Source organism: Ranitomeya imitator, chromosome 2, assembly GCF_032444005.1.
Source record: "Ranitomeya imitator isolate aRanImi1 chromosome 2, aRanImi1.pri, whole genome shotgun sequence".
Classification (NCBI taxonomy): domain Eukaryota; kingdom Metazoa; phylum Chordata; class Amphibia; order Anura; family Dendrobatidae; genus Ranitomeya; species Ranitomeya imitator.
Genome location: NC_091283.1, coordinates 459,986,761 through 460,011,618, shown reverse-complemented (window position 1 = coordinate 460,011,618; position 24,858 = coordinate 459,986,761). Strand labels below are relative to the sequence as shown.

The window sequence follows — 24,858 nt, the reverse complement described above, 5'->3', positions numbered from 1 at the left end:
TCCGATTTGCAGGATTTTGTTGCCAATGTTGGGTCTGTTGGCACATATGGCGCTATCCTGATGCCAGTTCCTGCCTCGGCCGATACATATGGTGGTAATGAGCAGTGGGCACACTGGATGAGTCAGGGGTGCGATAATGGCAGCCACAGCCCCCACTGATGAGCCTGATACCATAGCAGGGGGCATCCCATGTTATGAGCAGGGCCTCAGATGGCACACTTTGGCCAGTATACACAGGCATGTCACATCTGTAGATCATGTTTATGGCTGAACACCCTTATAAGACCCCAATCTGATCATAAACAAGTGCCCGAAGCTCAGGTCGCCATCATCGTCCACAGACAACATCACCTCCAACATAAACATTCGCCATCACGTAATCCCGCCTACAACATGGCCGCCGCCCCCCGCAGCAGTCGTCACTGTGGTCCAGCAGCTGCCGTCTCTCAGCGTCATTAGTTGCCGGGTCTCACGCTAATTCTGCCTGCGTCAGCCAATCACAGCGTTCCACGTCACCAGCCAGGAGATGCCCGCACAGAGTGCGCAGTAAGAATCAGGAGCTGACTCCGCCCCCGGCGTGTGAAGGGGCGGGGCACAACGTCTGCTATATAAACGGAGACAGTGGGCGGCGCCTGGCAGTCCAGGGGGTGTTTCTCAGGTGGAAAGGTGCGAACCAGCAGGGAGTTGCAGAAAAGCCGGCACCATGAGCTCAGGCACCCCGTACATCGGCAGCAAAATCAGCCTGATCTCCAAGGCTCAGATCCGCTATGAGGGCATCCTGTACACCATCGACACCGAGAACTCCACTGTGGCTCTAGCCAAAGGTATTCGCAGGGAAAGCCCGGGCCTGGTGGTCGTGAGCAGTGCGGGGGCAGCGCATCACAGCCCTGTGACTCCCCGAGAACGGCTGACGTAATGCGGGGCAGAAACTGTGCTCGCCAGGGGGCGGTGAGGAGCGGGGACCACCCCTGGGGGGCGAGGGCAGTGGGCGGGGCCATGGCGGGGTCACTTCTGGAGCTGGTGCACGTGGCTGAGGGTGGTGGTTGCGCTGTGGGGGTTGGAGGAGGAAAGATGGGGAGCAGTGCTGGTAGTGGGGGTCTCTTGTAGTGCACAGTCTGGTCACCCCCATAACTGATGTAGAACTAGCCACCAGTCACCTTGCTGGGGTTTTGCATGTGAAGCAATTGGGGAAGGTCCAGTTAAAGGGATTCTCCCCTATCCACAGGCTTAATGATACCTTATTGTTGGGGGTCTGACTACTGGGACCCCAACAATCAGCAGAATGGGGATCTCTCATCCCTGTTAGAATAGTGACAGTGCACTTGCTCCATCCGTCACTTCATACAAATTTCCCATTCTGCCAATCAGCGCTGTTCCCAGTGCTCGGACCCCCACCGACCAGTGAGTTATCACCTGTCCTGCTGAAGGTGGTGGTTTATTCACTTGACAGACCCTTTAATGACTAGCTTATATCCCATAGTATGCCTTTTTTTTGGAGGGGAGCAAATCTCCAGGGACCCCGTTATTTGTCCATATGGGGACATGCCGTACACTGCTGCTGACCCTTGTGACTGTACTGTGTTATCAACCTACTGGAGGGAGATTTTTCTAGCTTTTTCCATGGGGACGACCCCTGTTTCCGGTCATGTAGATATATTGGGGGTTTGTCACATAAGCGGGTCTCGTGCACTTTATTAGGGCATAGACATGGAGACCCTGGTTTGTGATGCTAGAACAGTAATACAATTGTTTTCTGGGGGTCCAAGGCACTGCGCCCACAAGTAGCTTCTCTTCAATGGCTCTCAAATTAAAGGCGGTCTGTTAACTGTAGGTTTGACTGAATTTAAAGGGTTACTCCATTAAGGGTTGGTGGTCTCGTGTTTTCATGTGACCATGGGGGTCACAGTAGTAATTGGCTCTCCAGTGTCTGTGCTAGCTGTACAATGGCAGAAACTGCTCCTAGGGCGTAGCAGCTGTCTGCAGGTTGGTGGTGAGGGCGCTTAAGCACTAGGCACCGCCTTCTGGACACTTGCAGGAGCAGCAACCTCAGGATGGAAACCTTTGATCTCTGATGGTGCGGAAACATTATAATCAGCTCTCCGATGTAGTGCTGTGTAATTCTGCAGGGTGAACACTGCTGGCAGATGTCCTGTAAAGGGATCCTGACAGCAGACACTATGTATTGGGCATTTGCCAGGTGTTTGACTCCAGGAACTGAGCCATTCAGGGTTCTCTGCCTGATGCCAATGATTGACTGGTCTCTCCCTACATTTGCATGCTGGGAGACCTGTCACCCAAGGGGAGCTGGTGGGAAGAAGCTGCGGACAGTTTAGTTTGCTGTGTTTGAGTCAAACATACTTGTCTGAGATCATACAGCCAGTCTATTTCATGCTGCCCGTGGATCGGACATGTCAGGTTCCCTTTAAATGTGTATCTGAAGCAATGGATTATAGAACGTGATTGACTCCTTACAGGGTGACTCCAGTGGATGGTCCCCTTGGATTAAAGCTGGCCTGCAGAAGTTGCTGTACTTTATTCCCAATGTCAGAGGTTATGTGCAGGTCATTTAAGTGGGTAACGATCAGATCTGGTGCAGGAGGATGGGGGTCCTGAGAATTGAATCCACCTGACCTTGGCTCATATGGATGAGGATTTTTTTGTCTATTTAAAGGGGTAGTACCATAAATTGCATGTTCTCTTGTCTTCATAGGTTAGATAACTCACTGATGGTATATTCCCAAGAATGCAAAAAGACAAAGCTCACCCAGGCTCCGGGGGTCCTGAAGCACGGAAATCAAGGGACCACTTATAGTAGTGTGAATAAAGAAAAGGGGTTCCAGCTTCTTCAAATTGCAAAAGATTTACTAGAACAGTTAAAAGATTCCATAGGATGAGGATGTGACTTTTCTTACACACATCCTGTGTTCTTTATCAGATAAAGCTGGGACCCCTTTTCTTTTTTTTTCCCCCCCAAGAACAAGGCTATGAAATAATGGTCCACCAATGCTCTCTTCATTGTCAATGAGGCTGAAATATCACAATAGAGCTCTAAATACATGGAGCAGTGATGTGTGGTTAGGACCACCAATATGGTGCCCCCAGACCCCTGTTCTTGGGATTCATGGGACCCTCAGCAACAAGCAACTTCTCAACCATTGTGCATATATGGTTTAGTTCCTTAAATGGAGCACACTGTATGATTCTTGGCTCTTTTAAGGTGGACAGTGATGTCCAGTTGGGGTCTCACCCCTCCATACATGAGAACATTGGGTTTTATTCCTGGCTATATAGTTGGCTTCTCTTGTATATGCAAATAATTTTGCATTTTCCAATCCTTGACAAAACGCCTTGAGCAACCTCAAGGTGCAATCAGTGAGCTGGATTTTATTTTATCATCTTGAATATAACTTTCTTTTTCCCGATGATTATAGTGCGATCCTTTGGGACAGAAGACCGTCCAACAGACCGCCCTACGCCTCCCCGAGAAGAGGTGTATGAGTATATAATATTCCGGGGTAGTGACATCAAAGACATTACGGTGTGTGAGCCCCCCAAAGCCCAGCATGCCTTACCCCAGGATCCAGCCATTGTCCAGGTATGACACCATAGGATCACTTCATCTGGATGATGCTTAATTCTGGAGAGATCAATATAGGACTGACATGCTGCTCCAAGTGTGAGCCTTCCCCGTTCTGGTGGCCACAGCCGTGCTGAGATTTGGATGAAATTGGCCATATGGTTTTGCGGTAATATCGTAGTGAAAACGTGAATCTGTCGCCAGTAATATTTGCTCAGTTCTGTGGTTTAAAATACTGCATTACTAGCAAAACTTGATAGCAGGCATTGTAATGGTTAATTTCTCTTTTCGCTGCTGGATAGTGTTATAAAACGTGCAGCGGGTGCGAGAAGCTCTTTAAAATGTCGAGGCCAGATTTAGTCCTTGTTTACGCAATTCTGCCCAGGATCCTGGCGGTGGCCAATTATCAGAGCAATTAAATGGATGAAAGCTGCTAACAAAGCAGACAGTCATTGTCTGCTCCAAATTACACCTGCAGCAGATTTGGGGTGAGGACTCTGGATGGCTGTCAGGGTGGGGGGTGAAGGATCTGGATGGCTGTCAGGGTGGGGGGGTGAAGGATCTGGATGGCTGTCAGGGTGGGGGGGTGAAGGATCTGGATGGCTGTCAGGGTGGGGGGGGGGTGAGGGATCTGGATGGCTGTCAGGGTGGGAGGGTGAGGGATCTGGATGGCTGTCAGGGTGGGGGGTGAGGGATCTGGATGGCTGTCAGGGTGGGGGGGGTGAAGGATCTGGATGGCTGTAAGGGTGGGGGGGTGAGGGATCTGGATGGCTGTCAGGGTGGGAGGGTGAGGGATCTGGATGGCTGTCAGGGTGGGAGGGTGAAGGATCTGGATGGCTGTCAGGGTGGGGGGGTGAGGGATCTGGATGGCTGTCAGGGTGGGAGGGTGAGGGATCTGGATGGCTGTCAGGGTGGGGGGTGAGGGATCTGGATGGCTGTCAGGGTGGGGGGGGTGAAGGATCTGGATGGCTGTCAGGGTGGGGGGTGAAGGATCTGGATGGCTGTCAGGGTGGGGGGGGTGAGGGATCTGGATGGCTGTCAGGGTGGGAGGGTGAGGGATCTGGATGGCTGTCAGGGTGGGGGGTGAGGGATCTGGATGGCTGTCAGGGTGGGGGGGGTGAAGGATCTGGATGGCTGTCAGGGTGGGAGGTGAAGGATCTGGATGGCTGTCAGGGTGGGGGGGTGAAGGATCTGGATGGCTGTCAGGGTGGGGGGTTGAGGGATCTGGATGGCTGTCAGGGTGGGGGTGAAGGATCTGGATGGCTGTCGGGGTGGGGGCGAGGGATCTGGATGGCTGTCGGGGTGGGGGGTGAGGGATCTGGATGGCTGTCGGGGTGGGGGGTGAGGGATCTGGATGGCTGTCGGGGTGGGGGGTGAGGGATCTGGATGGCTGTCAGGGTGGGGGGGGGTGAAGGATCTGGATGGCTGTCAGGGTGGGGGGTGAAGGATCTGGATGGCTGTCAGGGTGGGGGGGGTGAGGGATCTGGATGGCTGTCAGGGTGGGAGGGTGAGGGATCTGGATGGCTGTCAGGGTGGGGGGTGAGGGATCTGGATGGCTGTCGGGGAGGGGGGGGGGTTGGCATGGGGTTTGAGGGCTCCGGATGGCTGTCGGAGGGGTGAGGGATCTGGATGGCTGTCGGGAGGGGGGTTGAGGGCTCAGGATGGCTGTCAGGGGTGAAGCTTTTCCCCCATTTCAGTTGTGATGAGTGGAAACCTGTATAACAGGTGGAGAAATCTGGCGCCCGTGTAATACAAGGGAGTGTGATGCCAAGTGGCAGCACAAAGTCAGATTTAATATTTGTATGCTCAACAACTTAATTTAGTTTATAATGTTCAAGACCTCTGCGTGCTGATAATGGACCAATATGTTCTTTACATCCAGAGACTGATATCTATAGTCCTGCTAACTGTTGGCTACAACTGGGTCCATTGGTGCAGTGCCATCTGGGACACTTAGTAACATAGTAACATAGTTAGTAAGGCCGAAAAAAGACATTTGTCCATCCAGTTCAGCCTATATTCCATCATAATAAATACCCAGATCTACGTCCTTCTACAGAACCTAATAATTGTATGATACAATATTGTTCTGCTCCAGGAAGACATCCAGGCCTCTCTTGAACCCCTCGACTGAGTTCGCCATCACCACCTCCTCAGGCAAGCAATTCCAGATTCTCACTGCCCTAACAGTAAAGAATCCTCTTCTATGTTGGTGGAAAAACCTTCTCTCCTCCAGACGCAAAGAATGCCCCCTTGTGCCCGTCACCTTCCTTGGTATAAACAGATCCTCAGCGAGATATTTGTATTGTCCCCTTATATACTTATACATGGTTATTAGATCGCCCCTCATTCGTCTTTTTTCTAGACTAAATAATCCTAATTTCGCTAACCTAATTTCGCTAAACTTGTGGCAGATTATCTGGATATGTCATGAGTGTTCGGTAGATAAGTCCCAGCAGTGGTGCCTGTATCTCAGTAATTGGATCTTTCAGGAGTTGGTGTGGTGCCTAGACGCAGAAGAGCAGAACTAGCTGGTATGCAAGTGTCAGTTGTCGGCATGTGGAGCCGTTTGTACTGTCTGGTTATGCATCAAACTGTGGTTTTGGGTACTGTACCATTCTATGATATTCATAAAATAAAGAGTTACTCCCGCTACAACAGGGTGACTACATACAGGTTTGATATACCAGCACTTTTTTTCTGGTTGTCCAACCACGAACGATAAAAAGCGGAGATGTAGCATCTAGGCAAGGCACTGTAGTCCTGTGCCATGGCAGACACCGACAGAAAAGGACCGCTGTGCAAGAACAGTAGAAGTGGGGCCCTTACAGTCCAGTAGTTCTATCAATGACAGAAGCGGTTTTGGAGGTTGAAGTGGGCCCCTCATGCCCCAGTATGTCCACCCATGTCAGTCTCCATAATATCCATGCATTATGCAATCGTACAATAGTCGGCGTGTGGATATTTCTGTGCATTGTTTTCCTTTTGTTTTGAATTCATGTCTTGCTGTGATCTTGTCTGCAGTCATCCCTGGGTTCTGCCTCCACCAGTTCGTACCAGCCTTCTGTGCCTTACAGCCCGTTTCGAGGCATGCCGTCATATGGCCAGCTGGCTGCCTCCTCTCTTCTTAACCAGCAGTATGCAGCCTCCCTGGGTCTAGGTACGTAATGTGCAATTACCATTCCATTGTCTACCATGTACGTGAAGAGGCTGCTGGTTGGACGACCAGAAGTCCCAGCGTAGTCTCTGCTGATCTGCTAGGTCGCTGTAAGAAGGAGCATTAGACTAAAACTGACCATATACACATGGGCTATCTATGGTCAGATTGCGATCTAATCAGTCTCCCCCTCATTTAAAGGATCACTGTCATACATTTCTTGTCACCCCTGCAAAAAGGGTGTAGAAATTCCAACTGCCCAATCCATCTCTTCCCTGCATCTGAGGCCCCATATACCTCAGATTGTTGGCCAGGTCATCTAGTATCTGCTGGGCTGGCAAACTTTCATCTAATGAGCATGAGAGCCTTAAGGGTGGGATCACAGATACTGTATTGGCGGTAGACTATTTCTACAGCCACACCTCTAACTAAACCATTCAGATCCCAGGAAGATTTGAGGTTTGCTGCAGATTACCCACAGATTCCCTGCAAAATCTACGTCCAGAACAAAACACTCCTGAGCTGCTGGCATTTCAGGGCATCACTCTTCTGTGTACACCCCCTTTCCCTTTGCCACTGAATGCCCAGCTTATAGTATTCTTCATATTAACCTTCTAGTAAATGTTCTGGATTATTTTTTTTTTCTTTCCCGCTGGACTTGGGGAGTCTGCAGCTAATCTCCATCAGATTCTGGGATTTAAAAATCTGCCTGAACTCGTGAGCATAAAGTGAGACAAAATAAAATAAAAACTGCAGCAACTGTGATACTTGTGAACGTACCTCTCTGAAATGTCATGTAGCATGTTCTAAAATAGTTTAGTAAAAGCGAAGCATGATTGGTATATATGGAATAATGAATTGCATGTACAGCAAATTGCTGTAATATTGGGGTAAGGGGTCTGCAGGGGTCCCAGTAAGCTAACCTGTAGTTGTATGGTTGGGGTTGCATGTGGCATCGGGGAGTGACGTATGCTCGCAGTAATGGTGACCTGTTAATGACTTGTTGCACTGTCCATGCAGAGAAGCTGGTAAGCCCTTCGGCGTCAGCCGCAGCATCCAGCTCCTCCTCTTCCCCATCACCACAGCCTGTGGCATCGGATCCAGACTTGCTGGCAGAGGCTCCGCACCTCTCTAAGGGTAACATTGCTGGCATGGGTTTTCTTCGCATGCTTTTGTCCTTAGTTGTGTTCATGGGTAGAATAGTCATTGTTCTCTTGTCCCGCGTCTACTAACATTGTGCTTGTGGTGTTGTCCAGTGTCAGACCAGTGTGCTTATACCAGATCAGTGTGCGGAGCTACTGCAGCGGCCGCACAGGAGAATGTGGTGACTATCAAGGAGGCATTCCAGAAAAGAATGGCCAGTAAGACACTAGCCCATGAGTATGCGGAGTGTTGGCTAGAGCAGGTCTTGTATCACAAAGGGTTTTCTCTTTTGTATAGCATCCACCTGTGATCAGCTTATGCTGTAACTGTAGGACACTCTGGTAAGTGTTCAGAATCCCCACAGTGCCCCCACAGGTTATATTGGACATTACAACGTGGCCATTTATATAAATAACTGGTCTGTGAAACAGTAGGGGTCTCCCAGGGAGAGACTGTTGCCCCCCAACCCCATTAACCCAGGATTCACCAATAGGTTAAGTGAAGTTTCTAAACTATCCATCCTTTCTAAGTCAAGTATTGAAGTACAAATCTCAGGTGCAGCAATAAAGTCCCAGAAGCTTCTGATGACCGGACATGCTACTTCTCTACACTAACCCTGTAAGGTGTTGGCATGGCATAAGAATGTAATGGGCCATTTCCCAGATTTGGATTCTGGTATTGGCCCATAAAGATGCTGAAAGGAAGCCTGAGCAATTTGGCTTTCTTTCAAAGATCTGATTGTGGATCTCACAGAAATCAATGGGTGAGACGGTGGAGACCACTCCAGTACTGGCTACACTCCTGCTGGCACAAGTCTGCAATTTCCATTAATGTAGACCCTCCGATATGCAGACTACAGCCTCATCCTAGTTTCCAATTTTTCTCCTGTGGACATCTCTGGTGGTACATGTTGGATGGGTGCATGGATTCACTAGCTCTCATGTATCAGCCTTTGTTCCTGGAGGGATCACATAATCATCTTCTGATCCCAGTCAGTAGGCTGTTGTCATAGACCTTCATATCCTTTCCTCCTCTCTCCTGCTGCTATCTCTAACACTGAGCAGAGGGCAGAGCAGTCAGTTCAATGAGACTTTGCAGCTAACTAGGTGAATGACTCTGAAAGTAATGACTTTTTACTGAAAACCAGGGAACTGCTTTATAGCTTTTAGAAAGTAAATGGACAAGAATAACTGTACATAAACCATAGAAAGGAGATGAATGTTTTGTACATGATGTACTAGTAACCAGTGCACAATATAACATGCACTATAAAGGATTTAATTAAGAGGGATGGGTCGCTGAATTGTCAGCAAAGCACAAGGGAAAAAAATCAATATCCCAATAATTGAACGATCATGGAGTATATGGGAACAGTGGACAAAACAAATACATATCGTAAAAGGGTCACATGACCAAGGAATCACTTCTCAGAATATCGAAAATTAATACATCACACTGTGACTATCATACAGGATCTACTAGGTAACTATTAAAAATCAAAACATCGTGTGGCCTAGGAGATTACACATCACCTACTCTAAAGTATAGATACAGGCTGTACTATAAAGCATTAATCAAATAGGATCATAATGTATGTAGTGTTAATATATGCCCATTGTTATTGCATCATCCCATGTGGCCTAAGGAGTCCCAAGATCCCTGCTGAATACAAATACGCAGATAATAATGCACATAAGTAAAGATGTAGTGTAAATACCTGACTAGACCGGTAGAGCAGTGCAAACCCTAAATGGACACGCGTCCACCCCGACGCGCGTTTCAGTGGAGCCTTTGTCAGGGGGGCCTCTATGGGTTCAGTCTATAGTAGTCAGTCCAGTACACTGGCTCACCTGTAAAACAAGGTTATACCCAATTCTAGCATTTGGAACATGGGTATCTACACTAAAAAAAGCTATGGATGAATTCAGAGTAACTGGGCAGCTGCCCCTTTAATTCACCTTAGTTGGGTTCAACTATACTACAGCACCCATCAGGACAGTTCTTGTATTTCTGGAGGGTATGAAGCTCTGCTTCACTGTTAAAGCTCCCAATCCTCTGATAAATGTGCCATATTATATGGCAGCTTTCTAACTCTGCAGACGGCTCCCCCTAGTGGTCACCACAGAGGTGGCCAGAATTCTCATTTGATAGCACTGTATAAGAGATTTGAGGCTCTTAATGAAGGTGGGATATTAATAAATTTAAACCCTTAAGTTGTAAGTGCAACATTTTGGATTAAATTAAAATGAAGTGTAACAATGGGTTTATTTTAAGATGAACATTCCCTGCTGCAAAGTTGGTGTTTCACTTGATTTTGCTGTTTAGTTTCATGCATGTAGCAGTCTGTTGTCCATTGTAGTTTGTGGTGTTTGCATGTGTTTGTAGCTGTCGTGTTATAATGAAGGCACACTGTGTATGCCATCTTACAAGATACAATCCCTTACGGAAACCTGTTATTCCACTGGATATTCTTGCTGTAACAAGTTATCCTGGGACCCTCACCAGTTTGGGTCTTGACCCTCATTGTAATGAAGCAATGGTTAATCGCTCGCTCCTCTGCTCCATTGAGTCCACAGGGCTAAGTACAGCTCTTGGCCGTCTGTCAGAGCCATAGACTTATTGATGCTTCAGTACAACTGCCCCTCTAGACTGAACACATGGCGGGGGAGAACGACAGTACTCCTTATTTTGCCGATTGATGGAGATACTAGTGGTTGTATCCCCACCTATATAGCAGTTATTGCTATCCTGTGGATGGATAATTTGCTTGAACCAGTTTACACCTTTAACTGACTGGGATTATTAGGTACTACCCAGCTTATTTGTTCAGGATTGGAAAAATGTGGCTGCTTTCTTCTGTAAACAGCGCCACTCTGGTCCACAGGTTGTGTGGTATTGCAGCTGTCATTTCAATGGAATTTGAGCTGCAGTAGAATCCATGACCTGTGGACAGATGTGATTTCTGTAGGAAAGCAGTCATGTCTTTCTAAGGCTAGAAAACCCCTTTAACTACTAAACTGGGGTCTGACAAGACAGTTCAGCTTTGGTGGCTTCATACCTGCTTGGCTTTTATTGCTGGCAGTTCTACTTTTTTGGTGCCTTCATTATCATACCTTTGTGTGAAGGCCTCCCTGTAGACAATGAGCATTACTGGGGGCTCCCATGCCAGTTCTACCGGGATGCGCCAACTAATATGCTCCACTCTTCTGCCTGCAGCTGGTTTCCCATCCATCCCAGTAAAGAAAAGTCCGATGGTGGAACAAGCTGTCCAGACTGGCCCAATGGAGAATATGACTCAGAAGAAGCTGCAGCCAGCAAAGGGACCACCTGTGAGCCAGCGGGGGAACAGACAGGGCCAGACAGTGGGGCAGCCTGCACCTGTAAATGGTAAATGGTGTTTGTTTTGGTATAGGCTTTCACTGGCATCCATGGGCTAGTCCTGAATGCATTTAGCGTTAATGATCACTTCCATGGTTGGTGCGTTATAAAGTTCCTGCAATGATTATGGGGTAGCATTCTCAGTTACCATTGCCCAACAGGGAGTGTACCAGTGTCCATACTAGGCAGCACCACCTGCACTATATAACCTGGTATGTCATTTATGTAGAACCCCTTTTGATTTTTTTCAGTACCACCTCAGACTGCACCGACACAGAATATGATCAATGATGAGAATAGACGACCCCAAAGACGGAGGTCAGGTAAAATAATGGGCGTGGTGGTCACATTATTGTGGGTGATCATTGGGTGCAGTGAAAGCAATCACCCGGCTAATATCCCCAATGGAAGGTGAGGAGAGCCACATATAGGGCAAACATGGTCTATGGCGCCCAATCAACCAGGGGACAACCATATAGTACATGGCAAGACCGAGTTTGTCATAATGGGGCACACTTGATGGCTCTGGAGCATAGATCTTATTGGGGGACCCTTTCAATGGCCTGAAGCCCTTTGGAAAATTTCCGCTCGGCTATTTTTCAGTCTTGTAGGGTTATCCAGTTCAGTGTGTGAAATATTATTTTTTTTTTTCATTAACTTCTTGCTTTCATTAAATGGAAATGCTTATTAGTATGATTGTAAAGCAAAATTTCTCCATTCACTGACCGCAAGTGGATCATAAAAACCAAGTGTTGCCGAAAGTTTGTGCCCAAAACTGGGCAAGAATGAAGCACATAGGTTTGGTAGTCACTTACGTGCCCCCACTGATGCCAGGAGTGTAAACCTTTCCACGTCTGACTTGTGGTAACCATTGCTCTCCCTCCAAATGTCATCGTCAGTACAAGCTCAGCATTAATTATGGTCACCATGTGATTCTTCAGGTAACAGACGGGCCAGGAATCGCTCTCGGGGGCAGAACCGGCAAACTACCGTCAAAGAGAACGCCATTAAATTTGACGGGGACTTTGATTTTGAAAGTGCAAATGCTCAGTTTAATCGGGAAGAACTGGATAAAGAATTCAAAGATAAACTGAACTTCAAAGGTAGGTTTGTCAGTAAGATCTGATTGATGAACTAACCATTGATCTTGCTCCAAAGGAGTGACTTCTAGGTGAGTGGGGTCTGAGTTCTGGTCCATGGAGAAGCATGCACGCTTTGCTCCATTCAGCAAGTCCGATGCCCCCTCATGGCAGTTGGTGGTCTCCATGGTTGGACGCTCCATCCCTTCCCTTAATTTAGATATTCTCACATTTCCTGTAAATCTGTGAATACTTACTGGAATACCCAATATTGTCAGCACATCACCAGTTGTGGCCGGAGAGCTCCAGTGTCTGAAGTACGTTGGCTTGTGAATGAGAATGTTGCTTATTCAGCTGGCCAGTGGCATGTCTACACGTGGTGGTGAGCAGGAATGGGCACTCGTTTGACCACTTGTCTGGCAGGTTATGGGCCTGTATAAAACCTGTTTTACATGCCATGCTGGATTAAACTTTTCCCTTGCAGATGACAAGACTGATAAGGAGGGTGACGAGAAAGGAGACTCTGGAGTGGAAACCCAGAATAGTGATGGGAATCCAGAGGAAGATCCCCTGGGACCCAATATATACTATGACCGTACCAAGTCTTTCTTCGATAATATTTCTTCAGAGATGAAATCCAGGTGGACAGTTACCCATGTTTCTGTAAAATCTGTTGTAATTTTTTTTTTTTTAAATGAGTTCTCAGCTTGATGTACTAGTAGTAAATGCTGCAAAATTTCAGTTGAGGCTGCAGTATGAAAGGCAGCTTTGCAGTGTATTGCAGGATAAGTAATGCTTCTACACAAGTTCTCCACCATCAGTGAGTGCAGCACTGGAGTATAAAGTTGTACTAAATGTGAGTTGTACCCTGTATTATTCTCTGGATCTGCACTCACTATTGTGCTGGTGGAGTCACTGTGTACATACATTACATTACTTATCCTGTACTGATCCTGAGTTACATCCTGTATTATGCTCCAGAGCTGCACTCAATATTCTGATGGAGTCAATGTACTTACAATACTTATCCCATACTATTCCTGAGTTATATCCTGTATTAAACTTCCAGAGCTGCACTCACTATTCTACTGGTGGACAAGGTATACATACTTTATCTTGTACTGGTCCTGACTTACATCCTGGTATAAGTAATGTATGTACACAGTGACTGCACAAGCAGAATAGTGAGTGCAGCTCTGGAGTATAATGCAGGATGTAACTCAGGATCAGCACAGGATAAGTAATGTATGTAGACAATGACTGCACCAGCAGAATGAGTGCAGCTCTGGGGTATAATACTGGATGTAACTCAGGATCAGTACAGGATAAGTAATGTATGTATATAGTGAGTGCAGCTTTGGAGCATAATACTGGATGTAACTCAGGATCAGTACAGGAAAAGTAATGGAATGTATGTACACAGTGACTGCACCAGCAGAATAGTGAGTGCAGCTCTGGGGTATAATACAGGATATAACTCAGGATCAGTACAGGATAAGTAATGTAATATATGTACACAGTGACTGCACCAGCAGAATAGTGAGTGCAGCTCTGGAGTATAATACAGGATGTAACTCGGGATCAGTACAGGATAAGTAATGTAATGTATTTCTTTATCGCCTCTCATTGGGGGACACAGGAACCATGGGTGTATGCTGCTGCCACTAGGAGGCTGACACTATGCAAATAAAAAAGTTAGCTCCTCCTCTGCAGTGTACACCCCACCGACTGGCATTATACTCTTCAGTTTAGCTTAGTGTCAGTAGGAGGTGGGCACGGGTCTTTCATTAGACCCTTATCTACCTCAATGTGCGTCGTTCCTTTTCATGTTTTTCCGGAGGGATACATGGTGAGCAGTCACACCTGTAGTTCCACAATACGGACTGAGTATGGCGTGTACTGCCACCCCGTATCCTCATAGATCCCACAGCAGGACCAAGACCCTAGCACACAAGCGTGCTTAGAAGTTCGGTCCTGGCTCCGTCCCCCACCCACTCGCCCACCAGAGCCTGTCGGTTGAGGAGACGAGGACGCCCATCAGCTCCCTGGACGTCTCACCCCCTTTTTAAGGTTAGTACCGGCGTGGGATGTTAGGTGAGTATTTCTCCCTTCCCATCCCAGTTCTTTGATAGGGGGGGGGGGTTGCTTGTTAGGGGTTCCCAGACGGTGACCCTCTCATACCGGTCATCGCCTGTATCTTTCATCGGCGCGGCCGGTGGTTTATTGGTGTCATCACATTTCTTCCAGGTGCGGGGCCCCCCTTTTAGGCCGCCGCGCTCTTTCCCCCCAGCACCTTCTTCCAGGGAGGAGCTAACTTTCACCTCTGTCTGCCGTTAGCTCTTTCCGCGGCGCACTACCGGCGCTGCGGTTTTTACCCTGGCACATTCTCAGCGCGGCAGCCCTGCTGGCTGTCGCGCTGCTTCTCGCTGCGGCGCATTGCTCTGGCGCCGCAGGAGGTGTTTATCTGCAGCGCCCTTATGTGGCGCAGCCTGGCAGGCTGCGGTGCCGGCGCCGCCAGCCTCTCGTTGCGGTGCGTTGATCCGGCTATACCGGCGCCGCGGCTCGTTTGCCGGCCGCCGGTTCCTAATTTAGGCCCTGGCTTCGGCCGGGGCCTACTTCCGGTTTTTCGGATCCCCACTTCCGCTTCTGCGGGTGGGCTTTTTTTCCCGCCCGACTTGCTATGTCCTGCCCACCGGCGTCTGTGTCTGGCTCCGCCCCTTCCTCGTGAGGACACTCTTCTGGTGTTCGCTCCTCTTCACACCACAGCAGCAGCAGCCTGTGCAGCGCGCCACGCTCCTTCGCCCGCACCTTCTTTGGCCTCAGCATAGCGACATACAGCACCTCAGGGGAGTTCTCCACAGAGGACCAGTGGGACATCTTCCAGGACCAGTCCGTGAGTAGCTGCACTGCAGACTGACACCCCCCTCTGCCCTCTGTCCCCTAACCCACTGGCATCTTCAGGGTTCTCTAAAAATGTCTACCTCTAAAGGGGGCCGCTCTCGCCCCCCTACTTCTTCATCTACTGCCTTAGTCACGTACTTTGCATGTTCGTCCTGTAACAGCAAACTTCCCTCAGGTCAGTCCTCCCCGCTGTCAGTCCTGCAGCAACCAGATTGTTCCCACCGGCCAGGATCCCCCGGCTGTTCCGCCCGAGAGTGATCCCCCCCCCCCCCCCCCATCCCAGTCTGGGCCGCCTCTGTCACAATCTGTGGCCGATTTAACGCGGGTGTCTCAAACCCTGGTGTCCGCGCTGGATCGGTTACCCCTGCAGCCCCCTGCCGTGGCCAGCGGGTCGCAGGAACCGCCGCCCGAGCCCTCCTCGATATGCCACAAAAGGTCCAGACAGGAACGTCGGTCTGAGTCCTCTTCTCTCTCCATCTCGCCACACGGCCCTCCCCTGCGGTCGGCGTCCCCTCGACCCTCCTCCCCTGAGTCAGGCGAGGCATTCTCTGATGCGTCCTCGGAGGATATTTCGGAGCTGGATTCTAACCAAATCGCCACCATGAGGGAGATGGTCCAGAATCTCATTGGGGCAGTAAACCAATCCTGTGGCATAAAAGATCCCTCTACGGAACCCGCAGATCAGGCGGTTTCGTTTAGACGGGCCAAAACACCTTCCAAGTTTTTTGCTCCTCATCCTGAATTCGAGGAAATCATGTCCAGAGAGAGAGAACCCCACTAGACGTTTTCAGAGGGGAAAACGCCTGGGTGTGTTATATCCCTTTTCTCCAGAACTTACCGCCAACTGGACGGTCTCTCCCTCGGTGGATCCACCTGTGTCCAGGCTGTCCACCAACACGGTGCTTCCTCTGTCCGGCGGAGCATCTCTGAAGGACTCTAACGATAGGGCTATAGAATCCTTTGCGAAGTCAGCCTTTGAAGCAGCTGCAGCGGCTATATGCCCAGCTTTTGCTTCCACTTGGGTTTCTAAATCCATCTCCAAATGGGCCAAAGAGCTCTGTCGAGGTATCCTGGACGGGGCGCCTCCCGTGCAACTAGCAGAGCTTGCCAATCAGATTTCCCACGCCGGTGAATACCTGGTCTCTGCCTCCCTGCATGTCGTGTCTTGTGCGGCCCAGGCTTCCAGCAATGCCGTTGCCATCCGCCGCACCGTTTGGCTCAAGGTCTGGCAGCCGGACTTATCTTCTAAAAAGTCCCTCACTAGTCTGCCCTTCCAGGGCTCTTGTCTCTTTGGTTTCCAGCTGGATCAAATCATTAAGGACGCCACCGGGGGTACAAGTTCTCTTCTCCCCCAGGCTAAGCCTTGTCGCCCTCCTCCTAGACGGCAGTTTCGCTCTTTTCGGCCCTTTCGTCGCTTCGCTGCGTCAAACTCCTTTTCCCAGCAGCAACAGAGGCCACAGGCACGTCAGGAGAAGAAGGCGGTGTCCTTTAGGCCCACTCCGTCCTGGCGTCCTCGCTATTCCCAGGGTAGATCCTCCAGGCCCAGGACTGGAAGATCCACCTCGGCATGACTCTCGGCAAGACCCCAGCCCACCTCCCAGGTTGGGCGGCCGTCTTCTCCTTTTCAGGGACGTCTGGATTTCCGCAGTAGAGGACGCATGGGTCAGGGAAGTTGTATCCTCGGGATACAAGATGGAGTTCGCCTCCCGACCCAGGGATCGTTTCTTTCAATCCCGGCCTCCAAGAGATCCCGCTCTAGTTCCGGGCTTCTTCGCAGCCATTGCTTCTCTGCTCAAATCCGGGGTAATCGTTCCCGTTCCAGAGAGAACGGTTCACGGCTTTCTACTCAAACCTTTTTGTGGTACCGAAAAAAGCCGGCAAGGTTTGCCCCATCCTGGACCTCAAATTGCTGAACAGGAGAGTTCGCCTGAGACACTTCAGGATGGAATCCCTTCGTTCAGTAATTGCTTCCATGGAGGCTCAGGAATTTCTATGCTCAATAGATATCCAGGACGCCTACCTACATGTCCCAATATTTCCCGGACATCACCGTTTCCTGCGCTTCGCAGTGCAACGGGAACACTTTCAATTCGTCGCCCTGCCGTTCGGTCTCGCAACCGCTCCAAGGGTGTTCACGAAGATCATGGCAGCGCTGATGGCCATCTTGAGTCAGAGGCCTGGTCCTATTTCCATACCTCGACGACATCCTCATCAAGGCACCGTCCTTTTCTCAGGCTCACGAAAGCCTGTTCATTGTTCTCGACACCTTAGCCCGTTTCGGGTGGCTGGTCAACCGGAAGAAGTCCTGCCTTATTCCTTCTCAGCGCATCATCTTTCTGGGTATGCTATTCGACACTCGTCAGACCAGAGTCTTCCTTCCCAAGGACAAGAGATCCACTCTGTCGGGACATACGCTTGCTCCAGGGTCCTCGGCCTCCCTCCCTCCGATCGGCCATGAAGGTTCTGGGGAGGATGGTTGCTACCTTGGAAGCGATTCCCTTCGCCCAATTCCATTCACAACCCCTTCAGCAAGCCATTCTGTCTCAGTGGGACAGGTCTGTCTTCTCCTTGAATCGGCCGATCAGACTCTCTTCTTGGGTCAAGCGGTCTCTCAACTGGTGGCTGACGTCACCTCTCATCTCCCAGGGCAGGTCCTTCCTTTCAGTTCACTGGCAGGTGGTCACAACGGACGCCAGCCTGCTCGGCTGGGGTGCGGTTTTCCGTCACCTGACGGTTCAGGGCCGTTGGTCGTCGCAGGAATCAACTCTGCCAATCAATGTCCTCGAAATTCGGGCCATCTTTCTGTCCCTCCGCCACTGGGAAAGGATTCTCAGGGGCCTGTCAGTCCGGATCCAGACGGACAATGCCACGGCTGTGGCATATGTTAACCATCAGGGGGGGACCCGGAGCTCCTTGGCCCTTGCCGAGGTATCCAAGATTCTCCTTTGGGCAGAGGCCACGGTTCCGGTGATATCCCTGGTGCATATCCCCGGCGTGGACAACTGGGCCGCCGACTTCCTCAGCCGCGAAGGCCTCGCGGCAGGGGAATGGTCCTTGCATCCGGAGGTCTTCCATCAGATTTGTCTTTGATGGGGGACTCCGGACGTGGATCTCACGGCGTCCCGAATGAACAGGAAGGTTCCGCAGTTCGTCTCCAGGTCTCGCGATCCTCTCGCAGTGGGCGTCGACGCTCTGGCCATTCCTTGGTCACAGTTCGGGCTGCCCTACCTGTTCCCACCCCTTCCTTTACTTCCCAAACTGTTGAAGAAGATCAAAGCGGAAGGGGTGCCAGTCATCTTGATCGCCCCGGATTGGCCCAGGAGAGCTTGGTTCGCGGAGCTCGTCAACCTTCTCGCGGACGCTCCCTGGCGCCTTCCAGACAGGCCCGATCTGCTGTCTCAGGGTCTAATCTGCCACCCAAATTCTCGGTCGCTCAGTTTAACGGCGTGGCTGTTGAGACCGCGGTTCTAAGAGCGTCCGGCCTTTCGGACCGGGTAATTCAAACCATGATTCAGGCTCGGAAGCCTTAGTCTTCCAGGATCTACTACCGTACCTGGAAGGCTTACTTCCGTTGGTGCGAGTCCAACCGCATTCCATCCATGTCCTTTTCTCTGCCTTCTCTCTTGGCCTTCCTTCAGGCAGGACTGGATTTGGGCCTAGCTCTCAGCTCCCTGAAGGGCCAGGTATCTGCGCTTTCCATCCTCTTTCAGAAGACCTTAGCTTCTCGGCCTCAGGTTAAGACCTTCCTTCAAGGAGTAGCCCACGCTGTCCCGCCGTACAGGGCCCCTGTGGACGCATGGGACTTAAACCTGGTACTGGACGTTATGAGGGTTTCTCCCTTCGAGCCTTAGGGAGATTCCTCTATCAGTTCTATCTTGGAAGGTGACCTTTCTTGTGGCCATCACGTCTATTCGCCGCGTTTCCGAGTTGGCGGCCTTGTCTTGCCGTCCTCCGTTTTTGGTCATTCACCAGGACAAGGTGGTTTTCCGGCCCCCACCTTCCTTTCTTCCTAAGGTGGTTTCCACCTTCCACCTCAACGAGGACATCGTTCTACCTTCCTTTTGTCCAGCTCAGACTCATCCTCTGGAGCGATCGTTGAACAAGCTAGACCTCATCAGGGCAGTGAGGATCTATCTGGATAGAACATCCTCTTTCCGGATGACGGATTCTTTTTTCGTCATTCCTGATGGCACGCGCAGAGGCCAGCCGGCTTCCAAAGCGACTATTGCTCGATGGATCAGAATGGCAATTTTGGAGGCTTACCGGGTCAAGAACAGTGCCCCCTCCTGGGATTAAGGCTCACTCTACCCGGGCAGTCGGCGCCTCCTGGGCGGTGCACCACAGGGCTTCCGCCCTACAGCTTTGCAACTTGGTCTTCCATCCACACGTTCGCCAAATTTTATAAGGTCCATACCTACGCATCGGCGGACGCCAGCCTAGGCAGAAGGATCTTGCAGGCGGCAGTGGTAAGTCCTCTGACCTGATGGAAGTCTGTCTTCCTGCCCTAGGGACTGCTTTGGGATGTCCCATGGTTCCTGTGTCCCCCAATGAGAGGCGATAAAGAAAACAGGATTTTTGGTTGCTTACCGTAAAATCTGTTTCTTGGAGCCTCCATTGGGGGACACAGCTCCCTCCCAATGTTTCTGTTATATGTTCTACGACTGTTCTCACGTTTACAGTTCTCAAGTTTGTGTTTATGGTTTTCAACCTTGTTCATTATCTCCTACTGCTTTCTCACTAACTGAAGAGTATAATGCCAGTCGGTGGGGTGTACACTGCAGAGGAGGAGCTAACTTTTTTTATTTGCATAGTGTCAGCCTCCTAGTGGCAGCAGCATACACCCATGGTTCCTGTGTCCCCCAATGGAGGCTCCAAGAAACAGATTTTACAGTGACCGCACCAGCAGAATAGTGAGTGCAGCTCTGGAGTATAATACAGGATGAAACTCAGTCAACATCAGATTCTCTGCATCAGTGTTATAAACCCCAGGGTGTCCTGAATGCCCCTGGTACAGCTCCTCATGGTGGTTTTGCTTGTAGCTGCTTTGTTCCACCACCTTAAGCAGATTACTCAGCAGATAATGTATGAAATACTGTGATAACCTGAAGACCTAAATTAACAAGTCTCTTGTCTACAGACGCACCACGTGGGCAGAGGAGAAAAAGCTGAACACTGAAACCTTTGGGGTTTCTGGCAGATTCCGCCGAGGCCGCAGCTTTCGCGGTGGGTTCCGAGGAGGCAGGGGCGGTGCCGTTCCACGAAGAAACCAGACAACGCAGAGGGCTGGCACTGGGAGGGTGTGAAGACTTGTGCCAGTAACATGGACATAAAAGGGGTTTGTGTTTCTAAATGGACTAGTCTTCCATACCTTTTTGCCCCCTTCCCACACCCCTCAAAACGCTTTGTAGCAGCTCTTTAACTGCACTGGGCAGGATAAGCCCCTGCATTGCTTTCACCTATATAACACTGGTTTGTAAAGGCTACAGATTGGACTTGGCACGGACATGTATAGGAGACCATGGCAGTGCTTCATCATGTAGGGGAAGGCTTTGTGGTACGTTGGGAGGTGAGCAGTTATATTTTGGACCTCAGAAGGAAGGAGATTTATTTTTCTTGTACTTTTTAATGTATAATTTGAATGCTAGTTTCCTTTTTTTTTTTTGTTTTTTTTAGGAGGGGGTTTTAATGGCTTTGTGTTGTGCTCAGATGAGTGATCTGCTCACCGTCCCCCCTTAAATTTATGTTAAGATATCACCTGAGTATTCATCTGTGTACCAAGTGGGTGCATCGGTAGGTGGTGGGTACAGCTTCACCCCTTCACTGATTATTTTAATTATTTTTCTTTCATTCTAGCAGTTTGTTTTGTTGTCACCAGTGCTATCCTTGTAAGGCCGGGGTAACACTTGAGTGCAGCGTGAGTCTCGCACCTCCATACCCGGCACTGGCACTTGGGACCACAGTGTGCAGCTGCATGTATGTCTATGCAGCCGCACGCTCCGGTCCTGAGTGCCGGTGGCAGTGGCTGGTATTGAGGTGCGAGACTCACGCGAGTTTCTCACACTGCACTCACAAGTGTGACCCCGGCCTAACAGTGGCCCAGACTGCTAGCCAACTGCCACAAGTGTCACATAACAAGGAATAGTTGCCCTGATGCCCTCAAGCTCACGAAAAAAAATTCTTGCCGCACATAGAGATTTGGTGCAAGGTTGCAGCCACAACTCTTCAGCTAAGTTCTGCCAGAGCGCAGCACAACTCCGAAGCTATCCTCTAGCATACATGCCACAAGATAAGTCTGCATGAGATGGATCTACTTTTTTTTTTTCTTTTACATTGATGCACTTAACCCAGTATTGTAAAATTTTCTGCAAACGACCATTTTTAAGTTATAAGATTTAATTTAAGAAAGTGTCTTTATTTTTGTAGAATCCTGGTGCTGATAACCAGTAGCCCATGGGGGATGTGATTTAAATTGTAAGCTACCAATAAATATACAACCATTTGACTCGTGCCATATATTTATTCCACCCCCTTCCCTCCTGCACTTGGCACAAAACGACTGCTCAAACAAGCTCAGATTCTCTGTGCACCTTTCCACCTGCTTGTTTTGCATCTTTCTACATCCCCCTTGACCCATAATAATAAAAAAAACCTCTGGGTTTACAAGCGTCAGAAAAGGGATGGGAAAACAAGTGGGTGGGAAGGTGCTGAACTGCTCAGCCATGCCAAGGGTTCTGTGTGCATGCTTGGTTTGAACAGTCATTTGGTGTTGACACTTGGACCTGCTTAGACTGGACTGTAGGCTGTGCACACGTTTAAGCTTTTTTAGCGTTTTTTTGGCAGAAAACCAAAAAAGCTAAAAATCTTGCTTAAGCATCCCATAACTTTTAATGCATTCCGCATTTTTTTGTGCACATGCTGCATTTTTTTTCCAGAATGCAGTTCCGCATGTTCATTCTTTGTGTGGAATCGTGGGGATTCTGCACATAAAAATGCATTGATCTGCTTACTTCCGCATGTGGCTATGTCCATCATGTGGGAAGTAAGCGGATCATGTGCGGTTGGTACCCAGGGTGGAGGAGAGGGGACTCTCCTCCAGGCCCTGGCAACCATATACCTGTAAAAAAAAAAAATTGTGATATTCTCACCTTCTGGCATCTCCCGCAGCCTTCCCACTCCTCACGATGCTCCCGTTCCCAGTAATGCCTTGCGGCAATAACCTGTGATGTAGTGGTCTCACGTGATGCTACATCATCTGGGGTCATTGCCGCAAGGCATCACTGGGAACAGAAGCATCGTGAGAAGCGGGAAGGCTGCAGGGGCTGCCGGAAGGTGAGAATATCACGATTTTTTTTTAACATTCTATCTTTTTACTATTGATGCTGCATAGCCTAGCCAAATCAGTTCTGATGCTTCGCACTGACAGCCTGTCTGCGAATTGAGATATTGATTTGGCTTTTGTCCTAAGTCATATTGCAAGACTCGTTAAAGGGTTGATTGTGACTTGTAGGATCGCTACTTCCAACAGGTGGCGCTATTGAGTTTAAGTCCTCTTTATCTCAGAAGAGGCAATTTGTATACTATATTTCCCAGAGGAGCATTGCACGGTGAACACTGATGCTCATTTAGCCGCTCAAGCAGAGGAGAACAAGATATCATCTTGTGATCTCTTGGAATAGCAGAGATGGGTCGGTGGTTGCAATAAGTGACAACCTCATGAAGTTGGTAGCAGTCTTCTGACTTCATTTAGACTGATTATTGCACCCCTTCTCTAGGTTAGGGATCAAAGTACTGATTAGGGAACTTAAGGCAAACATCTGAACAGGGTAAACTTGGTCCTGAGTGCCATTCTTTTTAATGCAGTTGTAGCAGGATAGAACAGTTGCACTACATGTACCCCAATGCCTCTTGGCCATCAGCAATATTGCAGGGAGGGTATTGCCATACTAGAATATGCCAACGCATGGTACCATAACTTGCGTTTTTGGATCCAGAATTTTCACCTACATCTACTTCATTGTCAGGTCTGGCATTCAGATGTCACACTGGGTGATCATCCAACATATAGGATTGTCTGACTTTGTTCAAATAAAATAGGCAAAAGTCAGTTTTGTGACTGGTGTAGAGAAAAACAATCCCTTCCCACCAAGGTAAGTGCAGGAAATTCTGGAAAATTAATACCATCATATCGAGACTGATCAGCAGACAAGACAGAACTGTGGATTAAAGAATGTGTAAAACAAACGCTTCCTGTGTATTCATTAGGCTCTGTCTGCCATGTGCTTTCTGGTTAGTATCAGAACTGTCCATTACCATTGGGTAGCACACATCTGAGATGGATCCATAAACAGAACAGCTGCCTTCTGGTCTATGGGATCAATAAATCAATCATGTGCGGATGAAGTTTCTGCTGTTCAGACATTTAAGACTTTAATTCATATCTCTTGCACCAAATTTTGCAAAATGGTGCATAAGGTTAATGAATGTGGCACAAAATAAATGTCTGTGTTGAGACTTTAGTAACTTCAGCTCCGAAAGTGTCATCCTGATCTAAAGATGCCCCACATGGAAAACTCCTCCAGGCTGGGACTAGAGTGAGGTGTGAAAACATGCAATGTTTGGTGTGTCATGAATCTAACACATCTGGAAAAGCAAAATAAAAAAATGTAAAATAAGGTGCAAATCTCTAAAAAAAATAAATAAAAAAGCAGATTACTCCTGAAAACTAAAGCAATGATGAATCTGGGCCCTTGTCTATCTACTAAGTTTATGGATACTTTTTTTATTTTTTTAAATATTTGGTGTTGATCTGACAGTTTTATTAGGGTGCTGTCATACAAAGCTCTTATATATCTGTACCTACAATATCTGATGGAACAAACACTGTAAGGAGGGGTAGTTCCCCATATACACCTGACTAAGCTTGTAATTCTGCATTAATGTTTGTACACCATTTTTGCATACATATTACTTTGTAAAAATATTTTTCTACATAAATGCATATTTTTGGAGTTGTAGATCCTATTGCACTGCCTGTAAAATGTGCTATCTGGGAATTAGTCAGTAAACTTTTTTAAATTTCTGAGCTCTATGACCAAAACATTTAAGCTCCACTTTCCTACAATTATGAATAAGGTGAGAGTAGCGCAGAAGCTGCCATTATTGGGTACAAATCTGGCCCAATGTACCTAACACTAGAATCACAAGTCACTGTAGTGTTACTGATGAATTGAACTTTGATTTTCTATAGAAGGTTCTCCTCTCGTCCTATGTGAGCCCATTCAGAACAATGAGTGTGCTATAGCTCAATCCTGTGTTTATGCACGTGTGCTGGAAATGAGCAATTGTGGAGTGTAACAATATAGGAGATTGACAGGTGCAGCTTCAGGCTATGGCATCCTCCCTTCCAAAAAAAAATTCCTCTGCAAGATGTAGCAGTGAGAACGAAGACTATGTGCAGACAATCAGTAAATGCTGCAGCTTGTATGTTGCCCTCTAGAGTGGTGCTTTAATAAAGACATCACATAGATAAGTCATGTGTTTAGGTGTGGCTAGAGGGGAATCTTCTGCCCCCTGAAATAATTTATTCTTGTGCTATATCTCCATAGAACGTATTCATTCAGGAC

At 48.7% G+C, this 24,858-nt stretch overlaps 1 protein-coding gene across 4 annotated transcripts; it reads left to right on the top strand.

Moving 5' to 3' along the window:
* Window positions 1–640: 640 nt before the first annotated feature.
* LSM14B (LSM family member 14B) lies at window positions 641–21,737 on the top strand. 4 transcript variants are annotated; one of them, XM_069751197.1, is made up of 9 exons: window positions 641–824; window positions 3,432–3,595; window positions 6,602–6,737; window positions 7,755–7,871; window positions 11,094–11,264; window positions 11,507–11,578; window positions 12,197–12,358; window positions 12,819–12,975; window positions 20,373–21,737. In XM_069751197.1, exons 1-9 carry the CDS (start codon window positions 704–706, stop codon window positions 20,536–20,538), a joined length of 1,266 nt encoding a protein of 421 aa, XP_069607298.1. In that variant the 5' UTR covers window positions 641–703; the 3' UTR covers window positions 20,539–21,737. The 4 variants fall into 4 exon arrangements, with proteins under 4 accessions (XP_069607298.1, XP_069607301.1, XP_069607299.1 ...); XM_069751200.1 differs by lacking the exon at window positions 7,755–7,871; XM_069751198.1 differs by lacking the exon at window positions 11,507–11,578.
* Window positions 21,738–24,858: the final 3,121 nt, after the last annotated feature.

Bases quoted from the DNA above. Each gene is read 5' to 3' on its own strand.
- LSM14B (XM_069751197.1), top strand. From the start codon at position 704: ATGAGCTCAGGCACCCCGTACATCGGCAGCAAAATCAGCCTGATCTCC. The intron at 6,738-7,754 runs GTACGTAATGTG...CTGTCCATGCAG, and splicing joins TGCAGCCTCCCTGGGTCTAG to AGAAGCTGGTAAGCCCTTCG. The intron at 12,359-12,818 runs GTAGGTTTGTCA...TTTCCCTTGCAG, and splicing joins AGATAAACTGAACTTCAAAG to ATGACAAGACTGATAAGGAG.